This window comes from Ammospiza nelsoni, chromosome 2 (assembly GCF_027579445.1).
Source record: "Ammospiza nelsoni isolate bAmmNel1 chromosome 2, bAmmNel1.pri, whole genome shotgun sequence".
NCBI lineage: Eukaryota > Metazoa > Chordata > Aves > Passeriformes > Passerellidae > Ammospiza > Ammospiza nelsoni.
In genome coordinates, this window is record NC_080634.1 from 71,011,739 (window position 1) to 71,034,487 (window position 22,749).

Below are 22,749 nucleotides of genomic sequence, written 5' to 3' on the forward strand. Positions count from 1 at the left end.
TGTTTGACAAAGGGATGCCTTTTCCTGCTTTTTGACCTGTTTCTAGTAGTAGTGAATACGATCTGTGCTGTGGGGTGACACCTTTTCGTGTATATTTTCAGTTGAGGGCATAGGATCTGTATTTCACAGTTCCCAGCTTTTCTTGTGCTGTAGAGGCAATGGGCTAATTCAGCATGGATGCCACATATCCATGTGTGCATGTAAACATGCAGTAGGCAGTTCTGCTGCAGATATGTGAAAGGGCAACGTATGCTGCTGAAAGAAAGCTCATGAAATTACAAGCATGTGTGTATATGCATGAATTATTCTTAGAAGGTGGTAAGAGCCAGGAACCAGTTATTAACTCCCCTTGCATGACCTATCCTTGAATTTTCTTCACATGTACAAATACCTCAACAATACAATCAATGTCTGTAGGTCATAGTATTTTATCTCAAAGAAGGCTGGGAAAGGCAAAGATACACCTGTGTTGCTTTATATGGCTGCATTCTACTTAAACACTGTATTTTTTTCAGCCTAAGTTATAGTTGAGACTCAGTAGTGGGTTACAGTAACAACTATGGATGCTGTTGGAGATCATCAACTCCAGTCTTTGACTGACAACCACCTTGCCAGCTAGACCATGGCACCAAGTGCCACATCCAGTAATTTCTTGAACAGGTGTAGGTCCTTTGAAGTCTCTTACTGGTGTTACTATCCACTTCTTCCTAAAAAACCAGCTGCAAGCGACTGATGACAGTTTTAGGTTTGTCACTGAACCAGATTAGCGCAGAAGAGGTAGCAGAAACTGTAGCAAATTCCAGTGTTCATCACAAACAGGATGTTTGAGCAAATTAATTCTCAACTGAGAATACATCTCTATTCCATCTCCTCTCTATTCATTTTCTCATCAGTCTTAGGACACCGAAGAGGTCTGAAAAGTGAAGCAGCTTGGAAAAATATTTTTTTTCTTCTCATAAATTTTCAGCAAGTTCATATCTATTCACATCTCAGTGGCCTGAAATTATATTAAAATCACATAATTCCCACCTTCTGGTTCCATATATTAAGCTCACAAGAGCCATCGTTTAATTTACAAACAAAACGTCTCTAAGACTCTTTCTACTGTTCTTAGGAGGGAAGCAGGTGACAGAACAAACTTCAAGAAGAAGATGAAAGAGGATGCATCATCCACAGAGATGAAAGCTGCAAAATGCCATCAAGGCGAACGTTTCTGGGTTTTCTCCAAACACAGAACTGACCCGCTATTTTCATTGCTTTTCAGGGCCATTTATCTCAGCAGACACAAGGACCCATCAAAGAAGTAACACAGCTGCTTGATGGATGAGAATTTGCAGGTGCAGCAGGAATCTGCTGCCTGAGGAGTGAATGAATCAGCAGCAGAGCAAACTGCTGGAACAAGAAGGGACTAATGAACAGGAGGCAAAAGACGTGGCCACCCAAGACATGGAGGAAATCCAAGCTACTTCTGTACCTATTTTTCTGCTATTGTGGCTGCATCCACTGGACAGTTCAAGGCACAAGTAATGCCTGGGCTGGCTGATGCAGTCTCTAAGTGGAAGAGCATGTAGAGTCCAAAGAATTCTGTTATAAAACATGATACTTAAAAAGCTATTTTATGCAGTGCTGTCTTTCCTACCGCCATCCTGCTGCTCAGACCTTTCTTTGCCAAGTTCTGTGATGTTGAATTAGGATTTCAGAACCTAGGACTTCGAAAGGGTAGGCTAGGACTCCAGAATTAACTGTAGCTACGGACATCCCAAACTCATGATTTTTTTTTGTCACTCTTGCCCAAGGATTGCATCACAGGGTGACAGTTCCCTCTTCAGTTTGCAGAATTCTTGAATATTTTAGAGATAGATACATACAGCAGCTGTATGGGTGCTATTGTTTGCGTCCCCAGGACAGTTTTGGAAGCCTGATAACTGTTTTATCATTGTTACATCACTGATATTAATACTCACTACCTGACTGCACCACAGTGGTGATCCCCTTGCTGTTCATTGCTGTACCACTGACAGTTTCAGTCAGTAGTTAGTCACTGAAGCACAATTCTGACTTGTTTGGTGAAAGATTGTCTGTGCTGTAGTTCTTTGTTAGGATTTGACTGTACCCTGGATCACAGGGATTCAAACCTTATATTTCCTTTTCCTGCTGGAGATACAGCCTTTCTGTGACACAGGTTGCTAGAGTTATGTAGGTATCACAAATATTGAGGCTACTGTCAGTGACTCCTAATAACTTGTATAGATAGAACTGTACTGTCATGTCTTACTACTTTTCACTTGTTAGCAGCTTTAAGGATTAGATGAGCTAATAATGGTGCTAAATAGGTTGGATATTTATGTAGACTGATGAATGGAGATTTCTAAATAAATATGCAGTTTCTGTGAACTGAGCCAGGAGGTTGACCCATGCCAGCAGTTCCAGGGAGTGTGCTGTGTTGATCCTGTGCATAAAACCAGAGCATCAGTCTGGAAATGCCCTGCTCTCTGTGGGAGAGAGCACTTGTAGCTGCTGTGACAAGACAAGCACACACCTGCTTTCTGTTGCAGTGTGAGAAGTGTCTTTCTGCCAGCCTGTGGAACCTGTGTGGAACAGGAGCTGGTGATCTCTGTGCCGGCCATGCTGTGAGGGGCGACGCAGCCACCTCGGCAGGGCACAGCACTTGTGCTTCTGAACCTGGCCAAGAGGCAAACCTTGGTGATGTTGTCAGTGACAATTGAATAAATGCCCCTTGTTTTCCCACAGCAGTGCTTTACTGAAGTCTGCCATGTCACAGGACCAGGTCCTTTAGTCTGTGCCTTTCTCCCAGTCCCTTCTGATTGCACATAACTGAGTCATCTCCCTTTGGCCGGATGGCAGAAGAGACCAGAAGAGTTTTCCCTTAGATTCCCTCATGGTGGTGTGGTTGGGAAGATGCCTTGAGATGTCAGGAAGGTTTCAGTTCCTCTCTTCAAATGAGCTGGTGTGACTGGGATTGAAGATGTCTTCTGACCTCTTTAGACACTTGCTTAGCTGTTGTACCTGCCCCAAAAGCATCTGGGGCATTTGCAGCTTTCTTTTTGTGAAAAGTCCTACAAAAAACCTTACTCTGAAAATGCCTACCAAATCAGGTACCACAAGTGAGGTAGGAGGGAGAAACACCAGATTTGAAAATTCTTATATCGACACAGGGCTCCAAGCAACTGAGCAGAATCAAGACTCTGCAGTTTTTGCATGTGGCTGCCTGCAGAAACTTAACATGCTAACAAGGTTAGGTTCTGAATGGAGTTACTTAGCATCTTACTGGCACCTGAAAGCAAGACTTCAGTCACTTAGGATAGATTTCTCACCTGTCTTTCGACATCCATAGAGTACATAGCTGTGTCTGACTGCCAGTGCAGACTTGCTTTTGTCTTCACTGCAAAGAAACAGGCACATTTAGGGCATGGTTCACCTGACCTACTTTACACATCTATGTGAAACTCATCATTATTTATTGTTTAAATCCTTGCAGTTCTGCAAATGTACTGCCTATTGGTGTCTTTAAAATGACTTGTGAATAATCATGCTGTTACAATAGACATAATGGTTCAATTTGAAAGCTGTCAATAACATATTCATGTTCTTCTGGTAGAGCAAAACCTCTCTTTTTGTTGAAATAGTTTGTTATAATTCTGATTTTCTGCAGGAGTGATGCTGAGGCTGCTTGTGTTTGTTGGAAGTTCTGACCTGACTGTGGGTGTTGTCTTCTTTTGCTGCAGACAAACTCCGCAGAAGCATGCCTAACCTCGCTCGGATGCCAAGCACCCCCACCATCAGCAGCACCCCTGGCTTTGCTGGTTCTCCTGTCACTGTGAGGAATAGTCAGAGCTTTGACTCCAATTTGCATGGAGCCAGTAATGGGATTTCAAGGATGCAGTCGTGTAGTAAGTACCTGTGTTCTTCACCTGAGCACAAGAGATGGAGAAAGTGGTAGAATACACGTCCTGGTCACTGATCTTTTGTTCTATGAAAAATTAAAAGCAAACTGCTCTTTTGCACCAGATTTTAATAAACTTCAGGATTTTCAAAGTTACTGTTTTGGAAAGCAAATTCTGCCAGTCTTGTTATTGAAAGTTGTTTCACTTTTTTTTCCTTTGCCCATTTATTTTGTGCTAGCCTTAAAACTGAAATAATAATAATAATAAATAGTAATATTGTAGAAACACCAAAAATGCTATTAATTCATGTGAGCTCACATTTCTAGTTTTGATACTACAATTAAAAACTGCTTTTCTTGGTAATTTATACAATGCTGGTTGTACAGTACTCTGTGTAAACGCTGTCTTAAAATACATGACCTCTCTCCTGCTGAAGTTGAGCCACTTTCTTCTGAGGAAATGCAGTAAAAAGAGGGTTATGTTTTCAAGTATAATATACTTGTTGAGTGGGGGAATTAAAATTTCTCTGTAATTGGTTTAATTTAGGTAACTTCTTGAAGGGGGTATGAAGGAAGTATTGATCTAGTAGCTGAAATATTAATTAATTATTAAATAGTATGTGTGCAAGATAGATCAAGATCCAAACCCATCTTTTCTAGCACAGTGGTTGAGGTTCTTGAGTGGAAATGGGAGAAGTGGATTTCACTGGACACAGGCAGAAGCCTTGAAAAAGAGGAAGAAATAAGTAATTTGGGAAGAAGGACTTTAACTTATGCTCTCCATTTCCTGTGAGGTTTTGGAGGGAGCAGTTGGCAAAAGCTTGTTGTGGGTGTTTTCTTTCAAAGTTGAGCACAAGTTATGAAAATCTTCAATTAAATTGCTTATTTTCTGGAAAATATTCTTGACTGATGGGTTATTTTGTTGTATTTTTTCCTGCTTGGATATGAGAATGGAAATAGTTAAGGTTTTCACATGGATTTTCATGGTTGTGCATTGAAAATTTAATTTTGTTTATTATTTTAGAAATACATATTTCTTTGTGTGTTCGTGCTCTTATATATATGTGTGTATAAAATTCCATTTTTCTGAAATACTTTTTAAAAAAACCATTCTTAGTAAGTGGCTGTGCTGGGGTATTTTTGGAGCTATGTGATAAGTGTTCCTTAACAATATATTGACTGTATAGTCTAATTAAATCACTCCCCTGCAATTTTTCCTGTGACTTTAAATGGTTTGAAGATGTCCTTTTTTCAAAGACTTGAAAAAGGATTGCTCTAAATGTAGTGTCTTAATTTATATGCTTCAGGCTATTGACAGTGGACTCAGAAAGTGATGCCTGCCAAATGCACAGCAGAGGGCAGGATTGGGTAGAAAAATCTATATATATAAAGCTGCTGGAGCTCCTAGCCTTGATTTAAAATGATGGTTTACATAACATCAGCTGTGGAATATGCTGTTACATTCAAGACCTTTTATAGCCTTTTTATTGTTTTTCTGCATAGAGCTTAAACTTCTGTGATGTTTCATAATGCTTTAATGCAATGTTGCTTGAGCAAGATGTGGTGGTTGCATGCCACCTCACAGAAATCAAAATCACCTAACAGTGACTAATTTATACCTTCAGCAGTTTCTCCTGTTTAAAGCTCTAAGTGTGTAGGTGGATTTAGTGTGCTTATAATGGCTAATTTAATCTCTTTGAGGGGAGGAAAAGGATGAATATGGACTGGGAATTTTTTTTCAGGATGGGGGTGGAACAAGATATTTTAGTTCACTGCTGTGTTACTGGATACAGTATTGGATTCAAGAGGTTTTCCAGCAGTTTGTAAGCAGCAAGTAAATTGTATAATGGTGTGTTTATCCTTATTCAGATCTATCTTGAAATGAGCATTACTACCTGGTCTAATTTGTTGCATACTGATCTTGTTGCTTTGTTTTCTACCATTCTTCACAGTTCCATCACCAGGACAGCTTCAACACCGAGTTCACAGTGTGGGACATTTTCCAGTGTCTGTCAGACAGCCTCTTAAAGCTACTGCCTATGTAAGCCCAACTGTACAAGGGAGTAGTACCAGTAGCAGTATTCCAGTGTCCAGCAACTCACAGCTGTACTCCAACACTGGGATCCCAATGCCAAACAAGACTGCTGGTCAAGGCATCGTAGGGCGCAGTGCTCTTCCAAGACCATCGCTGGCCATCAATGGGAGTGGCATTCCCAGAAGTAAAATTGCACAGCCAGTTCGAAGGTGAGGGTTAAACAGGCCTCAGTCTCTGTGTAGATGGCTTAGGCCTAAATTGTGGAATTTTTTTACCTCCTGAATATGGAACTATAAAACAAAAGCTTCTGTCTCCCAGTGCTGAGTCACTGAATGGGTGAAGATGGCTTGCCAGAAGTAGTGATGGACAGTGCTGGTAGCCCATAGTAATCTCTGATAATGGATAGTGTGTAATCACATGTGACTAGGAATGAATTGCCACCTGTCAGTAAGAAATCCAAACAAACACAGGCCTCATATCATTAACTGATGTGGCTTGCCTTCTCCCTGACTTGTGCCTACTGCTATTTCAGTCACAGCATGAGCTAATCTTAGAGTGCTCACATAGAAAGAGCTGCATCCCTGTTGTTGTAAATGGCAGTAGTCTGTAAAAATGCAAGTTGTACCATTACAGCATTGTGAAAAAGGAAATACCCTGGATAGTGCAGTCATGGGTTGAACCAGCATCTTTTCAATTCCAGCTGGGAGACAATAAGCACAGGGAATCCTGGAATATCACGTAGTTGAAATAAGCTTTACTGTAAGCAAATGCAAATTTTTGCATGCAAAAAAAAGAGAGAAATTAATCTTCAAATTAGTTATTTTTAGGTCAAGCAATAAAATAGTCTTGAGGAAAGATGTGTTTTAACCACCTTATCATAGCTGGGAGTTAAACTCTTAGCTGCATGTTCTGTAATTAATAGGAATTAAATCTTCTCAAGGAAAAACTTCTCTCAACTTGTGTTAACTCCTCCAACTATTTCTTTGCATTGCACACATCCCTCCTCATGTGAGGGCCTGCTGTGTGGCCGCTTCATTTTCTGTTGGATCAACTGTCACTGTTTAGCTCTCATCATTTCTGTACTTTTCACTACATACTGGCTAGATCCAGAATAAGTTCAATTGTTCACATTCTCTCTTTGGTTGAGTTACTTGGGGATTACACTGATGTGACTAACAACAGACTTTGACCAACTGTGGTGAAACTTTGATAAAGAGCCGTCAGGTTTCTTCTTTGATGAAGACTGTACCATGAGATTTCTATCATAACCTTCTTTGCTCTCAGCAGGAAGCTCTCTCAGTTAGACTTCTTTATAGCTAAGGGTTTTCTTTCCTTTTTTCTTTTTCCTTTCCTCTACTTCATGTTCTTCTGCAGAGCACTTAAATCTTTCATAGCAACATGTGAGGAAGCCTTTCTGGGTCATGAAGACCAGTCCCTTGCTATTTTGTAACTTCTCATACAACAGACAATATTAAAGAAAAACAAAATTAAGAGGTTTCAGTGGGAGACTGAGACACTGTACTCTCAACACTGTTTTTATTAGAAGCTGATTCAAATCAGTAACAAAGCTATTTACAGTCCAGGAAGTCTGGGCTCCTGTCTCCTTTCCTACCAGTGTGCCTTAGCAGCATCCTGTGTTGCCATAGAGCCAAAGCAGTGATGGTTGAAGATGGATGGTCTTGGCACTGTAGGAGTGCGGAGTTCACGGGACTTGAAACCCCCAGGTAGACTGGATGTCAGCCTGCAGTTCCTCAACACCCTTGTTCAGTTTTATAGATTAATTTGGAAAAACACAAGTGGTTTCAGTTTTCATACAGACTTTTCTTGGAAGGAATTCAGTTGTTATTTTTTTTACTGTGGTATTTTCTAGTTAATGGCATTTCTGATTATCAGTTTAAGAGTCTTCTTTCAAACTTAAATTGTGTTTGTAGTCATGACTTGATTAAAAATAGGTTTTTGTTTTTTTAAATAAATCAGATGTTTAGGGAGAAGTGCACACTCAGAGTAAATCTGTCTTCCTACCTTTGGCCATACTGTTAAGTAGCCAAGTTACTGGTATTTTAGATACATAAAATGGGTTCTTAGACACATTATATTGGGGTGGATTAGGGAACTTGAGTATTTACTGCATAGAATAAAACACTGGCTGAGGGAGTGCCTTTAATAATTTATAGTAAAAAAATTATAATAGTCAAGATAAATAACTAAATATTAACTGGTTTTCTCCTTATCATCAGTGATTCAAGCAGTGTAAAAGAATTGTGATAGTGTAACCCATCTCTTCTTAGCCTTAGAATTCAGACAGCACATTTGTTGAGTGGGTCCACACAACCCTTATCCCTCTCCAGCTCCAGCTGTGGGGCTTTTTGCAGGCCCCACCTTCCAGTTCTCTGTGTTTTACCCTTATGCAGTGTGAACAGCAGAGGGGGCAGCTGCCCTTAGGGCAGGGTGAGCAGGGAGCTGAGTGGGACAGCTGGGCTGCCCTGGAGTGCCCAGCCTAGAGCACCACTGATGGTGAGCAGGGTCAGCCAACACTCCCAGTTTCCAGACAAGGCCGCAATGGTGAGACAGGTTCCAGCTAAAGCCAGAATGTCAGTCAGCAGCTCAGAGTCTGGGTCGTGCCAGATACCAACCACAAGTGTGGTAGAAATGTAAGCATACCTGTGGAGCCAGGGCTTGCTTATTCATGCTGCCTTGTACTTGAGCCAGTTTCTGCTATCCAGCTGGTGATGGAAAAGTAGAAATGCACTATGGCCCCTCCAAAACTCTGTTGTCTCAAACCACGTGATGTCATACCAACAGCTTGTGCTTGTTTGAAATTATTTTCATTGCTGACACATTTTTCTGTCAGTGCCCTGTAGCAGAGATGCCCCTCTAGATACATAGCAGTATTCTTACAAATTATTTTTAAGTTAGCTTTTTTTTTTTTTTCCCCTCTTTGCGTTGGGGGTGTTTTTGAAGATTATTAAATATACTTTCGTTTTTCTCTGGAAACAAAAGCAGCAGTTGCAGAAAACAGCAGAGGCAGATTATGTTCTTAGTCTCAAGTAACTGGATTTACATCAAAGATAAATGATGCTGCACTGAAATAGAGCTGCACAAAAGCAGCTTGGCTGAATCTAACTTTAACCAAGTGTTTTTACTTACATGCAGTGTTTTTGCTACTAGAAAAGCAGTGTTAGCAGAGAGTTGAAGCTGCTCTGTCAACTGACTTACCGACCGCCTGCTTTACAAAATATCTCTGCCTTTTTACAGCAAAAAGCATTTGGAAGGGAGAGGAGGCATCAGTAACTTATAATAAAAGCAGAGTAACGTGAAAACAAGGCTTGAGGTCTGCTTTTATATGAAATTGAACACATTTTTTCAGCAAATTGGGGTGTGACATAATTATGGCTGTGGCAAATTAGGTACACAGCCTGCTGTGTTACCAGTAGCTAGATCAAGTCAGATGGTTGTTTTTCCTTTGTTTAGTTTTACTTGAAATAGTTCCCTCAGTAGTACCTGGAGGGTTTGGAAGATGGTCAGGAAGTGTTTTGGAAGTTCTCGTTTATGAGTGAGAGATGCAGCCCAGGTATGAGGGTGGTGACCCAGGGGATGATGAGTTCCCATCAGGAGTTGCAGTGCTGGAACTGGTGGCTCTGGAAACACATCATCACATGTCTTGTGACAGATAAAACAGGGTCTGGAGCAGAATTGGTGGAGTTCTCCAGCTGATAAAATTCTTTGCTGCTTGCATGGTGTTTTTACAAACTGCTGGTTCTTCTTGAGCATGCTGAGCACAATAGCTTTTTGGAAAGTGTTTCCCATTAGCTCTCTGCTGCCCATAGTGACAAAAATATGTTTTTACTATCTTTATCCCTGAAAACGAAATCTAGCCATTTAGAGACATCTCATTCATGACTACAGGTATTCACTCAATTCCTTTTTACAAATCTTTCATGCTCTTCTCATTGGAAGTGCCCTTAATTTCACCATAGATCTTTATATGTCCATTAATATGTAGCCAGAAATGCACCAGAGGGATGTCTCTAAGCAAGCCCCAAAGCCATTGTTACTGCAGAAGTAAATGATGTGTTTTACCTTGATCTTTCACAGGAATTATGACCTCCTTTTCCTTTTTTTTTTTCCCCTTGTCATTTGGTTAATACAGTTTCCTTCAGCCTCCAAAGCCCCTGTCATCTCTGAGCACGATACGAGATGGGAACTGGAGAGACGGCTGCTATTGATGAAGGATGCCCCTTGACAGTGGAGAACACATAATGTGGATTTCATTACCCAGCTGGCTGGGTAACAATGATTTGGAAAAGGAGGGTCATACAGTATTATTTTCCCCAGGATCTTAATGTGTAACCATCTAAAATGCCATGTCATTTTTAAAAAATGAACATCTTAAAGTCAGATACTAAATATTGCACTTAATCAGTTACCTGAACAGCTGCATTGTTACCAGACTAACAATGGCAGTGTTGGCGTTTGGAACTGGAGAAAGTATTATATGTGTGCAAAATAAAGAATATTTCCTTGGAACGAACTAGGAGATTTTGCTTTTGGGTGGCTTTGCCATACTGAAGTTCTGAGATAATTTATTCAGTGTAAAGGCATCACACATTTTATTTTGAATTTCGGGGTACTTAAGTATGTGCTTGAATTTTTTTCTAGTGTTTTCAGTACATTTTATTTTGTATACTTAAGTTCGTTTAAACTTGCCTGAACCTTGAACTACAGAGAGATAATTTAACTTTTTCTGTGCCATAAATGATATTTTTGGGGTAATGTACTTTTTTAGTGCTAGAAACATATCTTACAGAATCTTACCAATTGGCAATACAAAGCAGTATATTTATGTTGCAGAAGCACAAAAAAAAAAAAGGTAGCATTCACTGGAAATTGCCATCCAGCTGGGTCAGCATGGTTTTGTTGGTCTATCACCATTTGTTGAATTGTTAATTTATTGTCATAGTGTTTTGTATTTAAATGGCAGCATAAATCACATTGCACTTACAAAAGGTACAGTGATCTCTAAAACTACTGTTGATTTTCAGTACTTTATTACAAAGAATAAAATTGTAATGTTTTATTAACAGTTGCTTATGGAAAATGAGTTTTAATGCAAATAAATCTTTTTGATAGATCTTTTACAAAATCCAGTTGCACTAATCAATGCTTTCTTATAATGGCATATGACTTAATATTTGATTACAACTGTGTATACTACTGTTTTGGAATGTTTCAGGAAATAAAGAATCTATTTCAGCAATAATGCTGTTCTTCAGTGTGCCATGTAAGCATTGTGAGAATTTAGCTACTCACATCTACTTAGCTCCATAAGTTTTTACTTAACTTTTATAAAGATTATGCTGGATTTTTGCAGATAGGAACTGAGTTACATAAAAAATTATTTTTTTTTATTGTGTTCGGAAGCCATGGTATGGCTAGGAGACAAATACGTATTATTCTCAAATCAATCTTACTATGATCTTAAGAGAGTTTTTGAATTTAATGTTTAGAGCATGCAAGTATGACTTGCAATGGGAAACAGAGATTGTGTACCTTTCACTGTGGCTATGAATTTGCTCTCAGTTTTGCTTCACAGTTTCTTGAGGACCTGCTTTTCTGAAAAGGGCAAGCTAAAATAAAAAGCAGAGGGGAAATACTTGTGAGTAAAACTTTCATTACACTGAGAAGTGATATGTACTAGTGCACTAGGATCGCTGCACAGCACAGCGTTGTTTAACAGAAATAAACAGGTAATTTTTCACACTGAAGTTCTTTTAGTACAGTTAAAATCCTTTTTTTTTTTCCTTTCCAAAAGAACAGAACTGTTGAAGAGGGTATCAAGAATAATCAAAAGAAGAAGTTAACCTGGCACAGGTAAGTATTTAAGCAGGAGTGTACTAAACACACATTGTTTGTTAGATGCTTTAATTGGAAGAAATTAATTTTAGTTAAAACAGTCACTCATTTGTGTACAATCTGTGGTTGTGGTGGGGTTCAGAGGCAGCTTGGGGGTGTTTTGCCTTTTGCCTGTGGGGTGTTCTGCAGCTCTCATGGCTTCTGGTGCTAGGGATCCAGCATGATCTTCATAATAGATGGATGAAGGCCCATGGCAGTGATCAGTTTCTCATTGATGGCAACCCTGGTCTGAACTGTCTCTTCAATTTGTTCCCTAGTGCCAGGATTTTACCACTGTTCCTACATTATCTGGGACACCATAGCACCACATTATTTTCAATTTTTGAAATAGGTTGCCGCTGTTGTATTTAATTCCGAGTTGTACACAAGAGGGCAGTATATACTTTGAAAATATTTTCTTTTTTGTAGCTAAAGCTGGTCTGTTTTCCCGGCTCTGAATATCATGAGCTCTTTGAGAAGATCCATTTGTTTTTCCCTTTTTAATTACCCTGTTCCCTTGTAACACATGATGTCAATATTTGGTAACCTTACAGCTTTTCTGTTCTAAGTGTATTTTGTCAAGTATCTGTCACACTGGATTCCATCAAGCTCTAGAAGGAAACCCAAGGTGTGAGCACCTGAATCTAGGAATCAAGAGAATCACGCTCGTTTGTACCACGGGCTGTGGTACTGCTGCTGTTTGCCTGTAGCTGGTGGAGCTGGCTGTTTCCCCTCAAATTTACATCACTGAACAGGGTACTACTGCAGTGTCACAGACTTTACCACAAGTCTCAGTGGGAGCAAACTGAGTGGAATATGCAGCACGAAGTCACTTCTGTCAGGCTCCATTTTATGAGAGGCAAAATCTCCTTCAGGGCAATGGAAAACACAGTTATCTTTAAAAATAAAGACTCAAACTTACTTTTCGCAAGGAAAAAAATAATTTCTAAGTGTAAGGGTGCTTTCCTTTCTCCGTGGTTCTTCTCTTTTGGTCCATGACTGCAAATCCTGCTCCTGCATCCTTGTTGCTGCATCCCAAAAATGATGTATCTCCTTCAGTCCAAAGTGTACTCTTGTTACTCTTGGGCTCACCTCTTGAGCTACTGGGTGAGTCGCAACCTTTTTCTTGAAGGTCTTTTCCCCTCTCTCTTTAGTCAATGGGAATAAAACCCCTATGTATCCAGTCTTTGAGCCCCATAATCTGGGGCATTGTCTTTGATTTTTTCCACAAGGTAATGGTCTGGTTAAGTTGAAGTCCTGCATTGAAGATACACATTTCTTTTTTTCACTCCTACATGTGAAATTCATCCATTACCTCCTCACCTGAAGTAATCTTTGGCCTTGTAGTGGCTTCAGTATGTGAAATCTGTCCAAAGTAAAACTGCTAAGATAATTTTTCTCTTTGCTTTGACAATGTCACTGCTTTGACCATTTCATGTGTGTTGCTGATTTTCCCCTCTCTATTGAAAATAATTTTTGTGATCTAGTACTCTTCTGCAAAGCCATGGTCACTATCCCATCCCCACTATTAGTTTCTCATTGAGTGTTGAAGTGAAATTCCTATCAAAGTCCATGACGCCAGCCTGGGTTGTGCATGCTGCAAGCAAAGCCCTTGCTAGCTCCTTCTGTGTTGTCCCTCACTGTAGGGAATTGCTGGGCATCTCCATTTTTTAATTCATCATCAAATACTTAAAAGATTTTTTTCTTTGCCAAACAGGATAACAGTTAAATTATCAGTGTTGTCATCTTTTGCTTTTAAGCCCATCATTTAAAATTTGACTGGTGATTATAGCTGTACCTGAACTACAGATTGTTGGAGACATAGACTGCTGTCTTTTTCCTTTGGATTTTTCAGGCATGAAGCCCAGTAGGATTTCGGGCCCACCATTACTATGCCTTTATACTAATACACACACTAAAAATCAGCATTTTCATACAGAACACACTATTTAAATATCCACTGTGAATGATGGGTGAGGTTTCATAATTAAAAGGATTTGGGGTGGTAGCACAATCACTCTTGAAAGCAGATACGTGGTTTTAATTTTCAGGCATGACTTAGTAACTCAGAAATACTGGTTAAAAAAGGAGATGACTAAGCCTGGGTTACTTTCCCTGTCACTGAAAGTGAAACGGTATGTTCTGCTTAGTCTGATTTAATTTTCCTGTTTGACCAGCCCATCTACTCAGCCATCTTTCCCCCTCATCAATATTTCTACCTCTTGTGCTCCCAAGATTCAAACCTCATGATCTCTCAGTGATTACACATGCTCTTTGTGGCTTGTGTGGCTGGTGCAGTTCTTGACCAACCACCTGCAGATTCCCACCCTGCTATTCTGCTCCTTACTCTGCAGCCTGGGGAGCAGTGAGTGCTCAGTGGGCTTCTGTCTCCATGGGTGGGACTTTCAGCTCTTACCTGCCAAGGTAAGCAGTTGTGCGTAATCTGAATGAATGTCTGTGAGTAGGGGTCACACCTCTGCATTTGGATGTGGCCAGGCTGCTTGGTTGTTGCAAGGGGAATTCAAGGGATTATCTTTGACCTGAAGAGGCCCTAGAGGTGCTGTTTCTACATGTGCAGTTCAACAATAGTTTATATAAAGTATCTCATGAAAGGAAGGGAGTGATTAGATAAGCTTATTCTTGAAACCTCATTCCTCTTTTAAATAAGCCATTTTATATAAGCCCTAATTGTTTAGGTGACTTAAGCATTATGAATCCCTTACCTATAAGCAAACAAACAAGAATCCTTTGGTACTCAAATGTTGATTGTGGCATAATCATGGAATGGTTTTGGTAGGAAGGGAGTTCAAAGATAATCTAGTTCCAGCACCCCTCACCAAGGCAAGCATACCTTCCACTAGACCAGGGATCTCCGAACCCTGTCCAACCTGGCCTTAAACATTTCCAGGGATGGGGCATCCACAACTTCTCTGAGCAAGTATTCCCATTCCTTACCACCCTCTGTAAAGAACTCCTTCCTGACATCTAATCCAAACCTACCCTCTTTCAGTTTGAAGCCATTCCCCCTTTTCCTTTCCCTGTATGCTCTAGTAAACATCTCCAGCTTTCTTGTAGGTTCCCTTCAGGTACTGGAAGGCCGCAATTAGGTTACCCTGAAGCCTTCTCTTCTGCAGCCTGAACAATCCTGATTTTCTCAGCCTTTCCTCATGGAAGAGGCGCTCCATCCCTCTAATCATGCTCCTGGCCCTTCTCTGAACTCACTCCCACAGGTCCATGTCCTCCCTGTGCTGGGACCCCAGAGCTGAAGCAGCCCTGCAGGTGGGGTCAGAGCAGAGCAGAGGGGCAGAATCCCCTCCCTGTCCCTGCTGCCCACGGGGCTTTGGATGCAGCCCAGGGTGCGTATTGCTTTCTGTTACTTGGCCAAAGGTTGTATTCAGTCATCTTGGAGGACTTTTCCAACCTTGATGATTCTGTGATTCTTGGTTAATTGTTTAAAGAAGTAAACACATTTCTTAATTCATGCATTACCTTTAACAGGCATATGATATGTATAAAAGCAGCTGGTATTCTTGTTTTTCACTGGTTCATGTGAACAACAGACATACATGTAAATTTGGCTGTCTGAACTATAGTAAGAAGTTTGGACAATGAATGTTAGTTGAACTTTAAACTTTTTGCAGAGAAATACTTCAAAAGTGAACCTATCTTGACCTTTTGGAAGTAGAGAGAAGTTCAGTATCTAACACAGTCAAAAGGAGTGCACATTTCCCAGATGCAGATGTCAAAATTGTATGAAACTCTGTGGCTAGATAGGCAACAGAAAATATTCACAGACTATTAAGTGACTTGTACTTGAAAAAATATATAACAAATACACAAAAATGAAGGCAATTCTGTTAGGTATTTGTTGCTGCTTTACTCAGTTTAGCTTTCTTTGAAGAGGGATTGAACATCTGAAAGAGACTGAGCCGTGTAAGCTGTTTTTGAGGCTGGTCAGAAAAAAAGCCTTGTGGCTCCTAGCCATGGAGTAGACTTGGCCATGCAGTGTGGATCAGCAGGACAGATCCATTGCTCTGCAGTAGCCTCATTGTTTCCCAGAGCACAGGTGCCCCCTACACAGCTGGCACCCAGATGCAGCCCTGGCTGCCCACTGCTTTCTGTGGAGGTACCGGAGAGGAGACATTCCTTTCTTGCTAAGATTGAGTGCTTAAAAGAGTCTGATTTCTGTGGTAGAGTCCAACAAGACACTGATACTCAAACATGTTATTTTTGTTCTGTGAGCACAGCTAAAAGATAATGTTTTGCCTTTTCAGAGATGATCTTTCTGCTCTGTAGAATTCTTTCACTATGCTCATGCATTTGTTGTTGTGGTTTTCTATTTTGACTAATATTTTTAGTTAGAAATATTAAAATAATGTTTCTTCTGTGTTAAAAAAAAATGAAATAATATTTCTTCTTTGTTTCTGTTCACTTCTTGCCCCTGACATTTCTGTTGTTCCCCTAGAAAAACAAAATATTCTTTTGTCTTTGTGGCCAGACATATAGAAAGAATGAGCCTGTGGCCAAATTCCCAAACTGAGCTCTAGCAATCCAGCCAACCCTTAATACTTTGCAGTCTGCACGCAGATGTTACTAAACAAGGTATATTATCTGTATCCAAGACTGAAATTTTCAGTAATAGAAGCAGCAGATAACATGATGAGGATGTCAACTAAAATACACCTAATCTGAAATTTTTGGAACCATTTGTTTTGCAATAATAGAAAACAGAAAAGGTACTTCTAATGTTTCTTTTGCTTTTCAACCCTTCCTGCAGGAGGTCATACTGACTTCAACTTTGGAACCCTTGATACATGCTTTTTCTTTTCCTATTAATTTCATTGAGCCAATACAAATGTGTTGAATTCAATTTTAGCAGTATGTTTAATGAATACTGACCTTTTTAGGAGACTTACATTGTTTCTAGAACTGAAATATTCCAATAGCTAGCATCAGGGTATAATACAGTTTCTTTACATAATGTTGCCAATATCCCATTCAGTTCCTTTAAAATGTAAATAATTGAAAAGAAAGTTCAGGAACTCAGAAGAAAAAATATTTAGAAAAACTGATATTTTTTTAAGCCAAAGAAAATCATAAAAATGTGTTTTGATTTAATCCATGTTTTTCTAGGCAGTCGCTGACTGCAGTAAATTATGCAGGTCTGAGTAGGTAATACATATTCAATGGAAAGAATTTTTCTGTATATGAAAGAAGGAAAAAAGCATCAGACAAAAATGTATAGCTTTATCAATGGCTCACTCTTCACCGGATCTCAATTCACATTAAGCAACCTACTTCTGCCTCATAAAAAGGAACACTTCTAGCACCTGATCCTTCCAATCAATGAGAAGCAGCATTGATGATATAAAATGGGTCCCATCCCACTTAATTTACAGATGCAGCTACTTGGGTTGGTGCAGCTGGGCTCAACTCCTTTAATTATGCTCTCATCTCACTGATAAGTGCAGTCTGATCCAGAAGCTGTGTGCGTGTTAGTGGAGCTTATCTTGCTTCTGAAGACAGCTTATTGCTTTGGCTCGTTCCGTGCAGGAGGAGCTCTGGGGTTGGGTGGCTGGGGTGGAGGGAGACCATGCATCTGCCTCACCATGTTCAGTACTATCAGCCTGGTAGCTGATAACAAATCTGTGGCTTTGTTATCCAGCCCTGTGGTTTGTGTGTGAGCTGAGTGATTCTCTTTGATGAGGAGCCAAATGTAATTATGCACAGTCTGACAACATGGGCATGCTTTTCTGAAGCACTGAGTACTTGCAGCCCCAGCTGCATCTAGTTCAAGTGGTAAGAGCTCTAGCACCTCTGAAATTAGACACTGGGAGAAAATGATCTTCCTGATATTGTCTTACTAACGTCCCATTTAAAATGAAGTTTCATTACAGTATTTTCACAGGTCAGTATCTTAAAAGTTTACTCAGAAAGCAGTTTATACAATGGCATTGAATGAGAATGGCTTGGAATAAAATTCAGTGTCTGGGCATGGATATTTTTTACTTCTGTGGAATTCCAAACTCACTAACAGAACATTCTGTTAGAAGTAGTGGTTTAGATTGTTTTGCATTGTCAGTGATCTGTTTTCCAAAGGAAACAGGAAGAAATGTGCTATTTATTTGGCAAGCTATTCCAGACAATTGGGATGATCATTTTCCCTGGCACATGTCTTTATACAGAATTGAGTGTAAATGCCAATATTGATTGAAAAGTATCAGGTATTCATAACAATCCATGTTGACTTTATGATGTAGCAGAGCAAAAGCTACCCTTAAGGACATTAACATAATGGAGGGCTCCATCATGGAAGGCCTCAACATCATTCCCAAGAGTAGACTTACTCTTTCCATATAGATTAAACCAACAGTTTGCTCCAGAAACTGATGTCCTGCTTCAAAATACAAATCACAGGTGTCTATGGGGTTTACATAAGCACAAGCATATTTCCAAGAAAGATAGGGAGATGTGGAAATCTTGGAGTGTTTCAGCAGTGTTTTGGAACATAAGCTGCTGAAAAGAGCCTTGTTTCCTGCTGCATCATTTCATAGCCTCCCTTGATATCCTGTCTACTTTATATCCTCCGTGTGAACAATATATGATAAGATGAAAGGCAGTTTACATAAAAGCAGGCCATCTCCTTGAAGAGAACTTACAAAGTACATCTCCTGTATATTCCTTTAATCCTTTGTGAAGCAGTAAGCAGCGGCTTTGCCCTCTGTTTTGAAACTTTTCCTTAGTTCCACAGAGCGGTTAAGTTTGTTGTGAAATAGTTTGGGGTTTTTTTTCCCCTTTCCTCTGGGTAGAAAAAGTGATATGGGAAAATCTGTCTCATGGCATGTGCTAGCCTGCGGATAGAATCACAAAGCAGTAGAAATGAATGCGTTTTCTTGAAACCTCAGTAGTACCAGAAAACCTGCCTAACATGCTCACACTTGAGTAATGGGATTAAATGTTTGTGCTCTGGTAGTGTCTGTGGGCTGCAAGCAACTTGGATTTCATGGAATAAAGCCAAAAAGCCTTGTCCAAAGCAGCTGGCAGTCTAAGTGAGGGCATTGCCTAAGCTCTGTGCACCTTGTCATGTGAATAAAGCTCTTCCAGCTGCAAGTGAATTGCAGAACCGATTCCAAAACAGGAACAGTCAGTTCAGTAACTCAAAAACAGGAAACCTGGATTCTCTTTTCTATACATTTTCTCTAAGGCTGATAATTTTTGTGTTCTTTCATAATAGAGTTTCTCCTTATACTTCTTGTTTTAGCAAACGTACCGTGTACACATAGAGTTGTTTAGGTTTTATGGGAACTACAGTGAAGCAAATATTTTTTTTTACTCTATTGAACACAGGTAGCAGTGAAGAAGAGCAGCAGAATAACAGAACTTCATAATTCAAATTTGAAAATAAATTCTTGTAGATTCATGTATCTTGTAGATATATGCTGTGTAAATGGGATTATTTTGTTTTATCAATGCATTTAGTCAATGAGCAAAATCTGGCTAGCAAGTTTAGGAATCCATAAGGAAGTAATTATGCACAGCCTGTTGGGTTTTGGGATTTGTTCTGTGTGCTGATGAAGTCTCATATTTTCATATAATGCAAAAACAAGACAACTACAAGTGAAAGGAAAGGGGAGAAAGAGAATCAGAAATAAAGGTAATGGAAGGAAACAGCACTTGTTTGAAGACAAGGAGACTTCCATAGGAGGTACTGATCTGTCTTGTGCAACAGTTGAAATGCCACAACAGGGAGCCACTTAATTGTCCCTATGCTGTATCCTTTGAGCTGTAAACAGAGAGCTGGTTTAAAAAAATCTCCAGAGACATCAAAAGCACTCATGAATGCTACCCATCCTTAATCTCACACGTACTGATTCTTACCCTGAAGGATAGTGGATTTTCCTGGGATGTTGGAGAGACAAGATGAGAGAGGTACGACCTGAATTCAAGTAGCAGAAAATGGAGGAAATATTAGTGTTCTCTTGTTTCCACTACTACAGGTGCCAGCTCCTAATCCAGCTGTCAAAACTGAGGAGAAGAAGGAGAGAGGATGGTAGAAAACTGAGATAATTGCAGCTCATCTGTATTTGTTATTATATTACATTATATTGGGGTGGCTCACAAATGTGAACCAGAGCATCTGGGCTAGAACACGTGGTGTTCTGATAGTATATATTAATTATGCATTCACTGGCCTTTCCATCACAATCCAAACACTTTGGTGTTTTGTGTGTTGAAATGTCTAAATACAAATACCATTTTGTTTTCTCATACTCAGGGCAGTCAGTGTTAGTTCAGAACTGGAGCCATTCAGCTGCTGTGCACATGTTGTTGGTCAGGAGGTAAAACTGGATCAAGTCAAGAACAGGTTCCTGCCTTGAAGAGTTTAAAAGTCTGAAAAGTAAGGAAAAAAAGAAATATAATACTAAACAAAACAAACCCTGTGTAATTTTATAGAACAAATCAGATATGGTTTAGATTGTTTGTACTTGAAAGGGAAAGGTCTCTGGCAACTTTCTTTGGCATCCTCTTTTTTGGATTTGCCACAGGAGCTGGGCTTGAAGTATTAGTTCTGAGATCAAGGACTCTGAGCCAGTGACCACACGACTCAGTTATCCCTGAGCTGATGTTGACCCCTTAAAGGAGAAAGGAAGAGCAGGAGTGATAGCATCTATGATGGCTTGAAAACCAGCAGAGGAAAAATAACATGGTTTTATTATTTGATGTTATAAAATCTTGTGACACTCTTTTTTTTTCCCTAGTGTGTGAAGTTCTGTCCTGCCTGGGCTTTTGACCACTCCTGAGCAGTTCCAACCAGGAAGCTTCTGTTCTTCATTTGAATTTGCATCAGCAGAGGCTAAATGAGCAGAGATTAAGTCTAAGTCTGGTGAAAACCTGCAAAAGAATAATTCTTTGTGGAGAAGTGTAGGGGTGGATCTGATTGTGGAGGTGGGTTTCCTACATGGTACAAAATGTGATGTCTACCTTTGGCATTCCTGTCCTAGTTGGCAATCCAAAGTACTAAATAAAGTTAGGAAGCATCCTAATTGCTGAGGGAAAGAGAAACACCTCAGAGGAGTGCTCCCATTAGGGTTAACTAATAAGAAATTCTAATTAAATCCTTCCTTTTTTCCAGACTGCAGGTGCTTGAATTAAGTCTTCAGCAGAGATGACTCTGCTCACTTGGGATTCACAACCACAAATCCTCTAATGAGGGTTGACACCCACATATGTTCTTTGAAGAGATGTTTATGCTGCTAATTAAAAAGGGGCCATGAGCCAACCCCCGGCCTCAAAGCCGAATGGCACAAACTGGCTCATGGCTGCACAGCTGAGGCTTCTTCTGGAACTAAATTTATCATGGAGAGAGTCACCTGAACCAGCCTGAAAAGGAACTGAATATTTAAATATTGTGCATTATATGTGGGCCTGCTGCTTAACCCAAATTCTGTCTCATATTTAGCAGTAAAGATGTGCCTTGTGAGACCTGAAAAGAACTACCAGCCTTAAAAAAGATTCTCCAAGACAACAACCCTCTATGCAGCCATCAGTGGTTGTAAGGTTTCCTGAAGAAGTGGTAGACCTATTTTATAGGTTCCAAAGGAGTGCCACTGCCATTAAGTTCCCTCAACCTCTCCTCTTAAACTGGACAGAAAAGACTACTGGAAACTTCAGGCCAGAGAGAGAGAATAACTCTGCATAACTTTGAATGCTAATAGTTGCTAATAGTTAAGGGAAAGAAAACACTGTGTTGGTTGGGTTTGGTTTGATTTGTTGCTTTTCTCCCGCAACTATTTCTGTAGATTAAACAAGTATTAAATACAGGAATTACTATGCAGTTTAAATGCCTACAGTTCCTTTTATTTGTTCTATTTCTTTAAAAAAAAAAGCTTGGAAAATCCCCAAAGAGGTTTCTGTAAAGCAGTCATGGCAATTGTAGGTACAAGATGTAGATGCAGGCTGTGTATATTATCACAGAAAGGACTGTGTTCAGCAGGAGAATCTGAAAAGCATCTGTTGTAATAGAGCCTTTTTCACTGCTTTTTTCTGGAAGAGGCTGCAGCTGTTAGATGTACTCAACATTGCAAACCTCCGTGCAAGTGGTAGTAACTAGCATCAGCAGACAGAACCTGTGGTTTCTGCCTCTTTGGGTTTTATTCGTGGCCATGGCTTACAACAGTTATTTCAAAATGTGGCCAGAAGAGGGGAGATCATGGTGGGGAAAATTAGCAGTCTTAAAATTCTAGTAATAGGATTATTAATTGCCTCAGTGTTTAGTTGCTATACTTAAAGCCATAAGCCAAACAAACACTTTTTTTTTATTGCTCTGCAGATGCAAACTGGAACATAATAGCCAAAGGCAAATGTATCCATCCACAAATACTTTGCAAATACCTTTATGGAGTACCCCTTTAAAAAGGTTGTGCTCAGTTTTCAGAGGCTTTCAATGTGCATTGGTTTTGAAAACTTTCCAGAAAAAAAATATTTGCAGTTTGTATGTCCTGGAAGAAATCAAGGAACATTTTGCAACCTAAAATGGTGCGGAGTCACCACCAAATCAAGCCTAATGCAGTCAAGCTGTTGCTGAGCACTGGTTTGTTTCTAGCATGATCCCAGTTCTCTCTTTTGACCAGACCTCTGTGTCAGCCAAAATACTAGTTGAATATTTCAATGGCTAAAAACCAATAGAGAGCTGAAAAGTTTTCTTTTTTGTTCTCCATGGTTCTGACACCACCACAAGCACTGATAGGATATTGGGAAACTTCTTGTTTCTGAAAAGTAGAAATTTCACAAGTAGAAGAAAATGGAATCAAAGTTGTGACTGAAAATAGTATTGTACAATATAATTCCTCAGTTTCTAGGGGCCCCTATTTGATTAAATAAATAGAAACTGGATCCATATTTCCCACCATCCTAGAGC

At 39.8% G+C, this 22,749-nt stretch overlaps 1 protein-coding gene across 1 annotated transcript in view; it reads left to right on the plus strand.

Moving 5' to 3' along the window:
- Positions 1 to 11,199, plus strand: part of SLAIN1 (SLAIN motif family member 1) — a 49,981-nt gene extending 38,782 nt beyond the window's left edge. Inside the window, exons 6-8 of the mRNA XM_059465853.1 lie at positions 3,747 to 3,911; positions 5,857 to 6,148; positions 10,090 to 11,199. Of these exons, the coding sequence (XP_059321836.1) occupies positions 3,747 to 3,911; positions 5,857 to 6,148; positions 10,090 to 10,165 (533 nt within the window). The 3' untranslated portion in view covers positions 10,166 to 11,199. The remainder of the gene's footprint in view (positions 1 to 3,746; positions 3,912 to 5,856; positions 6,149 to 10,089) is intronic.
- Positions 11,200 to 22,749: the final 11,550 nt, after the last annotated feature.